The sequence below is a fragment of the Lepisosteus oculatus genome, unplaced genomic scaffold (assembly GCF_040954835.1).
Source record: "Lepisosteus oculatus isolate fLepOcu1 unplaced genomic scaffold, fLepOcu1.hap2 HAP2_SCAFFOLD_370, whole genome shotgun sequence".
NCBI classification, from domain to species: Eukaryota; Metazoa; Chordata; class Actinopteri; order Semionotiformes; family Lepisosteidae; genus Lepisosteus; species Lepisosteus oculatus.
Window position 1 is genome coordinate 30,544 of NW_027167903.1, and position 12,619 is coordinate 43,162.

The window sequence follows — 12,619 nt, forward strand, 5'->3', positions numbered from 1 at the left end:
ACCCAGAAAGTATCATTTCTTGAAAGGGATTGCTGTCCGAATGCACATCTGAATCCCAAACAGAATCTCTAGTAAAATCTGATCATTTGTGAAACAGGCAAATGGGACTGAATTAAATTATCTAATTAAAATAAAAGTTAACGTTTTGTATTTATCTTGTACCATTTTAAAAGAGAAATTCACTTACAATACGGAAAGAATGGCTGAGGGATCACTGAAATATATATATATACAAATTCCAAAGACTGAGTCCATATAGGAACAACTACCTTTCATATTCAGTATAAGATGGAGAGATGAATTGGCCCTGAAAATCCACTGCAATGAGAAACTGCTCCTGCCATTGTATATGAGCAAACATACATTCTCATCTATATTCATTTGCAGTTACACTATTGCAATTAATCTGTATCCATTCTGCATTCATATCTACTAGAAAGAGCTCTCAATTAATTCAATGCCCCATTGAACTGGCCCTGATTATACAATGCAAGGAGAAGTCTTCTAAGCCAATACTTGTAACCAGAAAGAGGCTGTATTTCAATTATACAATATACCAAACAATACCATTTAACACAAAGATATATTCCACACCTCAGCATGCACATGATGAGATTCTTGATATTAGATTAGTAAAAACAGTATCAATGCACTGAGAGACGCTTAAGAATAAAGATGCATCTGCCTGACTGCATATCATAAATAAATCCTCAGACTGCTTACTGGCCTGGGCATGTACCAAAAAATCAGTGAGCATATATATATATATCACTGTGTTGAACCTAGAGACACAGAATAACTGCAAACACATCCTAAATACAGTGTTAAAGCACCTTTGACCTCACCCAGAAAGTATCATTTCTTGAAAGGGATTGCTGTCCGAATGCACATCTGAATCCCAAACAGAATCTCTAGTAAAATCTGATCATTTGTGAAACAGGCAAATGGGACTGAATTAAATTATCTAATTAAAATAAAAGCTAAAGTTTTGTATTTATCTTGTACCATAGAACATTACTTTCTTTGTATTTCAAGCCCACAAAGGGTCCAAAAGACGCACTACATGATATAAGGAAGATTATCACATGCATGGAGATGTATCATTTCTTGAAAGGGATTGCTGTCCGAATGCACATCTGAATCCCAAACAGAATCTCTTGTAAAATCCGATCATTTGTGAAACAGGCAAATGGGACTGAATTAAATTATCTAATTAAAATAAAAGTTAACGTTTTGTATTTATCTTGTACCATTTTAAAAGAGAAATTGACTTACAATACGGAAAGAATGGCTGAGGGATCACTGAAATATATATATATACAAATTCCAAAGACTGAGTCCATATAGGAACAACTACCTTTCATATTCAGTATAAGATGGAGAGATGAATTGGCCCTGAAAATCCACTGCAATGAGAAACTGCTCCTGCCATTGTATATGAGCAAACATACATTCTCATCTATATTCATTTGCAGTTACACTATTGCAATTAATCTGTATCAATTCTGCATTCATATCTACTAGAAAGAGCTCTCAATTAATTAAATGCCCCATTGAACTGGCCCTGATTATACAATGCAAGGAGAAGTCTTCTAAGCCAATACTTGTAACCAGAAAGAGGCTGTATTTCAATTATACAATATACCAAACAATACCATTTAACACAAAGATATATTCCACACCTCAGCATGCACATGATGAGATTCTTGATATTAGATTAGTAAAAACAGTATCAATGCACTGAGAGATGCTTAAGAATAAAGATGCATCTGCCTGACTGCATATCAGTTTTAAAAGGTTATCAGCAAATGCATTTAAAAGTAAAAATGTAAAGTCTTACCTCTTGATCGTAGTGGTGATTCAATATCCAGGACCTTAGTCAAGTCTCAGAGTTACTGTACCTCCTGTCTCGATTGCAGGTGAAAAGTGAAAGGTATATTGCACTCAGCAGAAAGTTACCCCGAGCAAAGACTTAACCCCTCCCAGAAAACAGCATTAAAAAATTATCATTTACAAAGATGTCTATCTTTGGGTTTCCTGTGTGTCCTGTTTCCTAAACCCCAAGGGAAGACCGATACTTTGGATGGTAATGATTGAACCTGGCTTACAAAATACATCTTTGGAAATGCTAAATCTTTCAGATGGCTTGGCTAACTACTGGCCCTACCTAAGACAGGTGCTTTGGATGTTAATGCTTGAAACTAATTAATAAATGAGCCAGGCCCCGGCGGGGGACCAGGAGGCCCGGGCCGAATTCTACTAATATAATGATCCAGTGTGTTGCACTACTTCACTGATTTACTGGTCTATGCCGTATGGAAATAAATCCTCAGACTGCTTACTGGCCTGGGCATGTACCAAAAAATCAGTGAGCATATATATATATATCACTGTGTTGAACCTAGAGACACAGAATAACTGCAAACACATCCTAAATACAGTGTTAAAGCACCTTTGACCTCACCCAGAAAGTATCATTTCTTGAAAGGGATTGCTGTCCGAATGCACATCTGAATCCCAAACAGAATCTCTAGTAAAATCTGATCATTTGTGAAACAGGCAAATGGGACTGAATTAAATTATCTAATTAAAATAAAAGCTAAAGTTTTGTATTTATCTTGTACCATAGAACATTACTTTCTTTGTATTTCAAGCCCACAAAGGGTCCAAAAGACGCACTACATGATATAAGGAAGATTATCACATGCATGGAGATGTATCATTTCTTGAAAGGGATTGCTGTCCGAATGCACATCTGAATCCCAAACAGAATCTCTAGTAAAATCCGATCATTTGTGAAACAGGCAAATGGGACTGAATTAAATTATCTAATTAAAATAAAAGCTAAAGTTATGTATTTGTCTTGACCATAGAACATGACTTTCTTTGTATTTCAAGCCCACAAAGTGTCCAAAAGACGCACTATATGATATAAGGAAGATTATCACATGCATGGAGATGTATCATTTCTTGAAAGGGATTGCTGTCCGAATGCACATCTGAATCCCAAACAGAATCTCTAGTAAAATCCGATCAGTTGTGAAACAGGCAAATGGGACTGAATTAAATTATCTAATTAAAATAAAAGCTAAAGTTTTGTATTTATCTTGTACCATAGAACATGACTTTTCTAGTATTTTAAGTTACCCCGAGCAAAGACTCAACCCCTCCCAGAAAACAGCATTAAAAGAATTATCATTTACAAAGATGTCTATCTTTGGGTTTCCTGTGTGTCCTGTTTCCTAAACCCCAAGGGAAGACCGATACTTTGGATGGTAATGATTGAACCTGGCTTACAAAATACATCTTTGGAAATGCTAAATCTTTCAGATGGCTTGGCTAACTACTGGCCCTACCTAAGACAGGTGCTTTGGATGTTAATGCTTGAAACTCAACATCTTTGAAAATGCTAATTCTTTCCGAGGGCTTGGGAAACTCTATTTCTTTGAATGCAGCTGCACTGTTGAATATACTTTAAACCCATGCTTAGCCATGTTTTTTAAATTAAATTATAAGGATTTCAGTGTTTGATGATGGTAACAAAGGCTTCCTCCACCCACTGCTTTGCCAAAGGGAAGTGCTGTTTCCTGGGAGGGGTGGAGTCTTTGCAAACTACCGGCCCCAGTAGCTTCTACTGGGGTAAATGATCATATTCACCCCCGGTCGCTTCACTAAACGCTCTTCACTTAATTTTCCAAATTCTCAGAGTAGAGTTATCTGTGAATTCCTTTGACCTGCTGTGGTCTGCGCAATCGGTAAGAATCACAGAAGAATGAGGGGCCAATTTTAATGTATTGCAATCTTATAGTTTGTTTCATACATTTTTTAGTTATGAGATCAAAAATTAAAAAAAAAAATGTTTTAATCCCAAAACAAGAAGCAGTCATTGTTCATGATGGTCACAATTAGAAGTTGTATTGAAATTATATAGATCATCAAAAAGTTTGAAAAAGCTAATTGCACAATAATGTTTATTATTTTTTGATAAATTGTGGCAATGAAATATGACAGCATTCACAACTAGTATAATTAAATTCAATTGATTTTTATATAACATCTTTCATAACAAGGTTGACCTGAGGCACTTAACATAGCTGGGTGATGATACATGATGTGAAAGAGTAAAAGCCAGAAGATAACTGAGGAGAGGAACCAAAAACTCCTTAGTTAGGAGGAAAAAAAAACCTCTAGGGGTCCAAGATCAACTGGCTGCCCAACCCCTCTGGGTATGCTAACATTATACAATTAGAAAAATAGTTTGGAGGTTTTTCTGTATTATTGATTTCTTCTTCCAAAGGTGTTAGGCAGGTGAAAATTTGTGATTTCGTCCTGAGCCACAGCACTGTCGTCGTGGTCATCACACCTCTTCATGTACATCCTTGCATCTTTTCTGGTAGTGAATGGCAGGTGACAGCTACAAAAAATAGCATATGCATAATCATTATGATTGTGTTGAAAACAAAATTAAAAAATAAAAGCCTAAGCAACTCTGTGCATTAATATTTCTAATATTCACAATTGTGAATCATTTAAAAATCGAATCCAGTAGAATTAGGCTGTGAAACTGATCAAATGCCATAAGCCCTATTCAAATTCCTGACTGAATTTCCAGGATGGAGACAATTTTATTTTGTTTAAGAAACTGATCTCTGTCGGGAATAGAAAATTCCAGTTCAGTGATAGAAACTAGCCATGTTAGCAGATTATTGCTTTACAGTTTAAAAAGTAATTAATTAATGTGGTCACAAATAATATCTTGGCTTTTAGACCACAATATGCTTTTAACAGTTTACTGAAAAAATGTTTCCTGCAGTTTAGCTCCAAAATGAAAATGAAATGGTTTCATTTTGTGTATGTCACGGGTGTCCACTGTATAGAAATTCAATTTTAAAACATTACTGAAATGACAAAGCACTGGAAATACAGGTCTATCTAATCTCTAACTCATTAACAATGTTCATTGCTGTTGTCCTTAAACTTTTCAGAAATTGTATTTAAGAAAATAAAGCCATTGTTCCCTAGACTCATCTTTTGTGTTCTGTTCGCTGTGAATCAGAAAGGTGCTGTTCTTGAAGTCCAGTCAGTCTCTGTTATCTTTCTTCCCAAGAGGAATTCCATCTAATTCCATCAAACTTCTTTCTCTTCTGCTCGCCTAAGGATGAACTGAAATGAAGCAATTAGTATTTCAGTGGCAGAAAATAGGCTGTCATATACACCTCTCCAGTGCTTTTGATGCACAAATGGTGTCCTGCCGAAACATTCTTCTGTTTGGTAATGTTGGGCAGTTTCAAATGAAGCTTATTGATATGATTATCAAAAATCTATTTTGTAGATAATGAAAGAAAATAATAATAGAATCAGAGTAAGAATTATTATCAAGACTTATCTTTCTGTTCTCTTTCAATAAGAACGGTGTCATTAATGAAGTCCAGTCGGTCTCATTCCTTCTCTCTTCCCAAGAGGCTGCCCATCTAATGCTGCTGAAAACTCCATTGTCCATTCTGGGAATGCTGTGCTGTTCAGATAGTGTCAACAAATTTCAAAAATGGTTCACATCTTTAAATCTTTTTTTTGTTTTGTTTAAAGCATGTGGCATTTTTAAGCAGTAACAAATGACTGGGGTATTTAATTTGGCTCTATGCTCTTTTGAAAATCATTTGTTGGGCATCTCATACCCCCCCCCCCCAATATACTTGCTATACTTGCAGATGAGAATGAGAAATGCCATATTCTAGACAATAAAATAAACAGAATTCTAACCATAATTTCAAGCTACAAGAAAATAAATATCTGCAAAACATGTACTTTCATATACCTACTACGTATTGTTTTAAATGCTTAGTGATCCAACCACTCCAGAGGCTGTTCTTCTCCTTGAAATGATTTTCTTGAAACACTGAAATCAAAGAGGAGCTCTTCTCTTTCAGCAATATCCCTCTTTGCCAAAAACAGAATTGTCAGGATGGGCTGTTCGTTGATTATGAATGTCTCTAATACAGGTCTGATGTTGTCCTTTTTCTTAGAGAAATGTATCTGCCTTCCGATCGTCTCCTTATCTGGATGACAGGTGCAGTGTTCACCACGAGCATCAATGCACATTTTTTGTACAGGTCCATCAAAAAAGAATAAATATTTCATTCCTCCTTCTGGCATCTGTTCCATTAGGGCTTCTGCAGCTGTCTTTGTGATGACCTCACCATGAAAATCACACACAACCTCTCCCTTCTGGAAACGTCTGGAAGTCAAGACCTTCTTCCCTTTCACAGGATCGACAACGATGTGCAGGCCTTTCCAGCTTTGACGCTTTACCAACTTTTTAATTTTATTATCATTTGGTGGCAGTTCCAAGTTTGGCTTCCACTTCTCAAGAACATCAGATGCTGTTGATGCATTGGCTGACCATCCCATCTTTTGAATATAGCAGGTTACCTGTCTTTCTGTTGGTAAGTGTCTAGGGTAATGGTCTGAAAAGAAAACGACAATATACATTCTCAGAATATATTCTAAACTTACATTAAGTGTTTGTTGGTGAAAATAATTGACTTGTACATTTACCAATAATATTCTGCTGTCTCATCTTCCTCTGCTCTGTTCTCCACCTGTCATAACAGTGACGGTCATGACTTCCAGTCAGGCTAACACGCTTCTTCTTTTTGGGAAGCTGTCCATCTAATGTCACCGGAAACACCTGTATCAGTTGTTGGAAGGCTGTAGAATCATTCAACTTCGTAGAAGTAAATCCTGCAGCTGCCATAGTTGATCTTGACCTTGATCTGTTGTAAATATTTAAATAAAATATCACAGGTCTTTGTAACACAATGAAAAAATGAATGAAAATGGGATATTAGATTCCAACTTACTCCACAATTGGTGTGCATTGTTGTTCAGAGTCTGATGTTTGCTCCCCTGAGCTTGACCTGAAGTTAAAAAAATAAGCAATTGTAGTTTTTGGGAGATAATGATTTTGTTTACTCATTTTGAGATCACAGTGACACTTACTGTGATCCTTCTTCTGCAAAGCCTTCAATCACTTCGATTGCTGAGCAGATGTTGGCATGTGTCAGCATTCTATAATGTTTCTCTGCCGTAGAATTGGAATGGGCTAAATAATCCGCAACAATGCTCTTCTGTGCATCTGTTACATTTATTGCGGCCGTCTCAAATGCCCTCCTAGCAACCTGGCTAGTAATGAATGGCAAGCAGTACCTACAAAATAAACAAGCAAGCATATGTGATCATTTCCAACTCACCAAAAAAAAAGATGCTGATGGACAAAAGAAATACAACATTTTCCGGAATAATAATACTATACTTTAGTTACTATAGTTATAGCTTATGTACTTTCACAAAAAGTTGTCAATTTGTCTGACCAGCAATACAGCTAGTACAGTGAGGCATTGCAACTTGGCAATCACGCAAAAGCTCATTAGGTGCACTACAATGAGGTCCAGGTGAAACATTGTCAGAAACAGGTCACCTTTTAAAAAGACTTAATTCAAAGCTTAGGTCACAGCAAGGAAAAGGCCACACCTAGTCAGTTGTCTGTGCATTCCATAATGCCTCGAATGTCACCAGAAAAGAGGAAGGGAGCCATTGGCATGCTGCAGGCTGGGGGCAGAGTGTGGAGGTGTTGCTTTTTTCCCATCAGTTTATATTAAATATGTATATATTTAATTTATATTATTATTATTATTATTATTATTATTATTATTATTATTATTATTATTATATATTATAATAATATTATTCTGCTTACTTCTTATGCAGTCTTCTCAAGTCGTTGGAAGGATTGTAAATAGGATCTCCATTAGATGAAATGAAAAACTTCTCTTCCTCCTGTCCACAGCTGCTGTCCTTGGCATTAGAGCGCAGTTGTGTGAAGTACACATGAAACATCTGATGGAAAACAAAATGCAATTATGGTACATTCCAAATATTCTTAGATATTGCAAATGATGGTAGCTATACAGGGATAGGTCTTTTTTTCTATATTAACATGTATTTTAATTGGCTTCTATGAAAATTGCCTGTGGTTTAAGTCTGTGTGTCTTGTGATGGACTGGTGTCACATTATGTGTGTTACTCTGCTTTGCACCCACCGCTTGACAGGAAGGTTCCAGTTCTACCACAACCCTTAAGGGGTATTTCAGTGTAGCCATCAACTTACATGTTCCTCTTCTTCATTCAATGCAAAGGACGCCAATTGCTGTGATGCAGTTTTGTGCTCTTTCACACCAATTATGACCATTTTTTGTCCACTTGGTGAAACAACACTCTTTCTTTGCATCCATTCCTCAACCTGTAATAGCAAGAAAATAAAATAAATATGCCAACCTGTATCACAATCGCAAACCCCTACTCTTAAGGGCGCTCAAGCCCTTCCTCATTTGCCTCATTCCTCGCATCTGTTCCTTGTTCCTACCCTGTTTCACTTCAACTTTAAAAGCCAGGCGCTCACTTCACTCGAGGCTCTGTACCTGATCTCCACATTGTGCCTGGCTCCGTTGTGTTTTTAGCTTCCTGCTCCTGTTCCCCCTGCCGGTCCCGACCCGGCACCTGTTTTTAATGCCTGGTTTTTGGATAGATTACATGGCCATGGACGTTTGCTTTTTTTTGGGATTCTTCCTTGGACTTATTCTTTGGATTGTTTGCCTCGGCCACACTTCCCCGGATCACCAGCACTGCATGGACATGCCCCCCTGTTTTCATCCCTGTATTCCTGCATGATTTTTTCCCCAGTGTTTCCTCACAATTCTGGATGGTGTCACCCGCATAGGGTCTGGAAAGAACTGTTTTGTTACACTGTAAGAATCCCATATATATGTGTGTATAACATTTACTTTTTATGTTGTATGAAGGGATACGTACTGTCATATTCTTAACCACCCCCGGCCGCTGCAGGTGCTTCAGCTGGAGAACGGCCTGCAGGTAATACATCACAAGAAGCTGCTCTGCTCCAGTGATTTCTTCAGAGCTGTATGTCTTGCCCAGTACGTGCAACACATCTTTCTTTGCAACCCTTAACACCTTCCAACATTCTGTGGTATTTGGTTCAGGTTGCTGCAACTGTCTGTATCTGTGGGAGAAAGAGTAATGTTATCAACATCATCTTTGTAAAACTTTGTAAAAAAAGTTTAAAATGAAAAGTACCTCTTTCTGGTAATTTCTTGTGTGACATCCTTGCTGTTTTTCCTCTGAACATCCTTTAGAATACTCTGGAAGTTGATGATGAAGTTAGCCAGGGTGGGATCCATCACTCTAACATTGGTGGCATTCAGGATGTAGCGCAGAAAACGATTAATGTTCTTGATGTAATTTGCAATTGTTTGGTGAGAAAGTCCAATTGTCTTCATTTCGTTAAAAAAATCACGTGTTTTCCTGATGTCCTTTACAAAATTTAAGGAAGGTGCTGTCTGATCCATAAAAAACAGGAATCTGGAAACATTATCTACCTGAAAAATATAGAGTCATGATGTTTATGGCTGACATCATTTCACATGGGTGAATTTTAAGCTAAGGAATAAAAACATGTACAATGAAGATACCACTGCTTAATTTTAAATGCCATTAAAAAATAAATACCTCCTGAGAATAATTTGCCACTCCCAGATCCTTGGTAAGGTACTGTTTGAATCCAATCAGGAGAGGAGCATCCAGGGAGTGCTTTCTATAGAGTCCAGCTTGGGCCACTCTCTTCCGGAGAGCCTGCTGATACTTTTTAACTACTCGGGGCCTGTAAGGATATAAAACAACGGTTTAAACATTTTATACCTATAAGACAAATTCGAATTTTAGTAACAAATAGATACATCTGAAAAATAAAAAGTCTTACTGCTGATAGAGTTCTTCAGAGCTCACATCTTCCCCTTCCTCCTCCGCTTCTGCTTCAGTTTCTGGAGCAGCCTCTGGCATCTCTTCCTCATGGACAGCGGCCTCTTGCTCAGGGCCGCTGGAATGCAGGTAGATTCTTTTCAACATTCTTTTACATAATATGTTGTAACAATGATTTCAAAAAGAAACTATAGAAGCCTTACAAATTAAAAAATATCTCACCGTGCCAATGTGTCTTTAGGCTTCCCACGTACAAAAAGGCCCAAGGACTCCAGCAGTCTTACAACCACTGCCCTGTTTGCCTCACCAGACACGATCTCTATTCTGTTGTAATCCACGATGACCCCGTTCTTCAGGAGATTTATCATGTCCTTCCTCGCCTGTTGAGAGGCCATCCTGATCTCTTCTGCCGTGGCGTGCTTCATACACGCCCTCTTCAAGTGAGCAGGAAGCTGATCAAAAGTATTCAGGCACATCTTGCACACCAGGGGAATCCTCGTGGGTTTCCTTTGAAAATAAATAATACCATCTGTGTATAGAAACAAACTAAGACTGATTTCTTAAATTATCCTTAATGTTCTCTCTCATAGTTTGGGCATAATGATTTTATTGCATTTATATAAGAATTGCTCATTGCTCCAAAATAAATAATGGTTTCATAAAAAAGTGAACACTTACTTGGTCTCAGTCACAGACTTTCCAATAGGAGCCATTGTGGAGTTCAGCAACTGCAGGTCCTAGAAGTGGGGAAGGAATTTTAAAAGAGAAATTGACTTACAATACAAAAAGAATGGCTCAGGGATCACTGAAATATATATATTTACAAATTCCAAAGACTGAGTCCATATAGGAACAACTACCTTTCATATTCAGTATAAGATGGAGAGATGAATTGGCCCTGAAAATCCACTGCAATGAGAAACTGCTCCTGCCATTGTATATGAACAAACATACATTCTCATCTATATTCATTTGCAGTTACACTATTGCAATTAATCTGTATCCATTCTGCATTCATATCTACTAGAAAGAGCTCTCAATTAATTAAATGCCCCATTGAACTGGCCCTGATTATACAATGCAAGGAGAAGTCTTCTAAGCCAATACTTGCAACCAGAAAGAGGCTGTATTTCAATTATACAATATACAAAGCAATACCATTTAACACAAAGATATATTCCACACCTCAGCATGCACATGATGAGATTCTTGATATTAGATTAGTAGAAACAATATCAATGCACTGAGAGACGCTTAAGAATAAAGATGCATCTGCCTGACTGCATATTAGTTTTAAAAGGTTATCAGCAAATGCATTTAAAAGTAAAAATGTAAAGTCTTACCTCTTGATCGTAGTGGTGATTCAATATCCAGGACCTTAGTCAAGTCTCAGAGTTACTGTACCTCCTGTCTCGATTGCAGGTGAAAAGTGAAAGGTATATTGCACTCAGCAGAAAGTTACCCCGAGCAAACACTTAACCCCTCCCAGAAAACAGCATTAAAAAATTATCATTTACAAAGATGTCTATCTTTGGGTTTCCTGTGTGTCCTGTTTCCTAAACCCCAAGGGAAGACCGATACTTTGGATGGTAATGATTGAACCTGGCTTACAAAATACATCTTTGGAAATGCTAAATCTTTCAGATGGCTTGGCTAACTACTGGCCCTACCTAAGACAGGTGCTTTGGATGTTAATGCTTGAAACTAAACATCTTTGAAAATGCTAATTCTTTCCGAGGGCTTGGGAAACTCTGTTTTTTTGAATGCACCTGCACTGTTGAATATACTTTAAACCCATGCTTAGCCATGTTTTTAAAATTAAATTATAACGATTAACGATTAATAAATGAGCCAGGCCCCGGCGGGGGACCAGGAGGCCCGGGCCGAATTCTACTAATATAATGATCCAGTGTGTTGCACTACTTCACTGATTTACTGGTCTATGCCGTATGGAAATAAATCCTCAGACTGCTTACTGGCCTGGGCATGTACCAAAAAAATCAGTGAGCATATATATATATATATCACTGTGTTGAACCTAGAGACACAGAATAACTGCAAACACATCCTAAATACAGTGTTAAAGCACCTTTGACCTCACCCAGAAAGTATCATTTCTTGAAAGGGATTGCTGTCCGAATGCACATCTGAATCCCAAACAGAATCTCTAGTAAAATCTGATCATTTGTGAAACAGGCAAATGGGACTGAATTAAATTATCTAATTAAAATAAAAGCTAAAGCTTTGTATTTATCTTGTACCATAGAACATGACTTTCTTTGTATTTCAAGCCCACAAAGGGTCCAAAAGACGCACTACATGATATAAGGAAGATTATCACATGCATGGAGATGTATCATTTCTTGAAAGGGATTGCTGTCCGAATGCACATCTGAATCCCAAACAGAATCTCTTGTAAAATCCGATCATTTGTGAAACAGGCAAATGGGACTGAATTAAATTATCTAATTAAAATAAAAGCTAAAGTTATGTATTTGTCTTGACCATAGAACATGACTTTCTTTGTATTTCAAGCCCACAAAGTGTCCAAAAGACGCACTATATGATATAAGGAAGATTATCACATGCATGGAGATGTATCATTTCTTGAAAGGGATTGCTGTCCGAATGCACATCTGAATCCCAAACAGAATCTCTAGTAAAATCCGATCAGTTGTGAAACAGGCAAATGGGACTGAATTAAATTATCTAATTAAAATAAAAGCTAAAGTTTTGTATTTATCTTGTACCATAGAACATGACTTTTCTAGTATTTTAAGTTACCCCG

At 37.3% G+C, this 12,619-nt stretch overlaps 1 protein-coding gene across 2 annotated transcripts; it reads right to left on the reverse strand.

Moving 5' to 3' along the window:
• Window positions 1–3,954: 3,954 nt before the first annotated feature.
• On the reverse strand, window positions 3,955–11,716 carry LOC138227426 (uncharacterized). Of its 2 annotated transcripts, none has more exons than XM_069186305.1 (14): window positions 11,175–11,716; window positions 10,510–10,568; window positions 10,054–10,338; window positions 9,833–9,949; window positions 9,583–9,733; window positions 9,151–9,452; window positions 8,869–9,076; window positions 8,168–8,299; window positions 7,757–7,896; window positions 7,000–7,206; window positions 6,861–6,917; window positions 6,556–6,773; window positions 5,820–6,464; window positions 3,955–5,515 (listed from the first exon to the last, which is right to left on the reverse strand). In XM_069186305.1, the coding sequence occupies exons 2-13, from the start codon at window positions 10,542–10,544 to the stop codon at window positions 5,839–5,841; spliced, it is 2,478 nt and encodes an 825-aa protein (XP_069042406.1). In that variant the 5' UTR covers window positions 10,545–10,568; window positions 11,175–11,716; the 3' UTR covers window positions 3,955–5,515; window positions 5,820–5,838. The 2 variants fall into 2 exon arrangements, with proteins under 2 accessions (XP_069042406.1, XP_069042407.1); XM_069186306.1 differs by having other exon boundaries at window positions 5,816–6,464.
• Window positions 11,717–12,619: the final 903 nt, after the last annotated feature.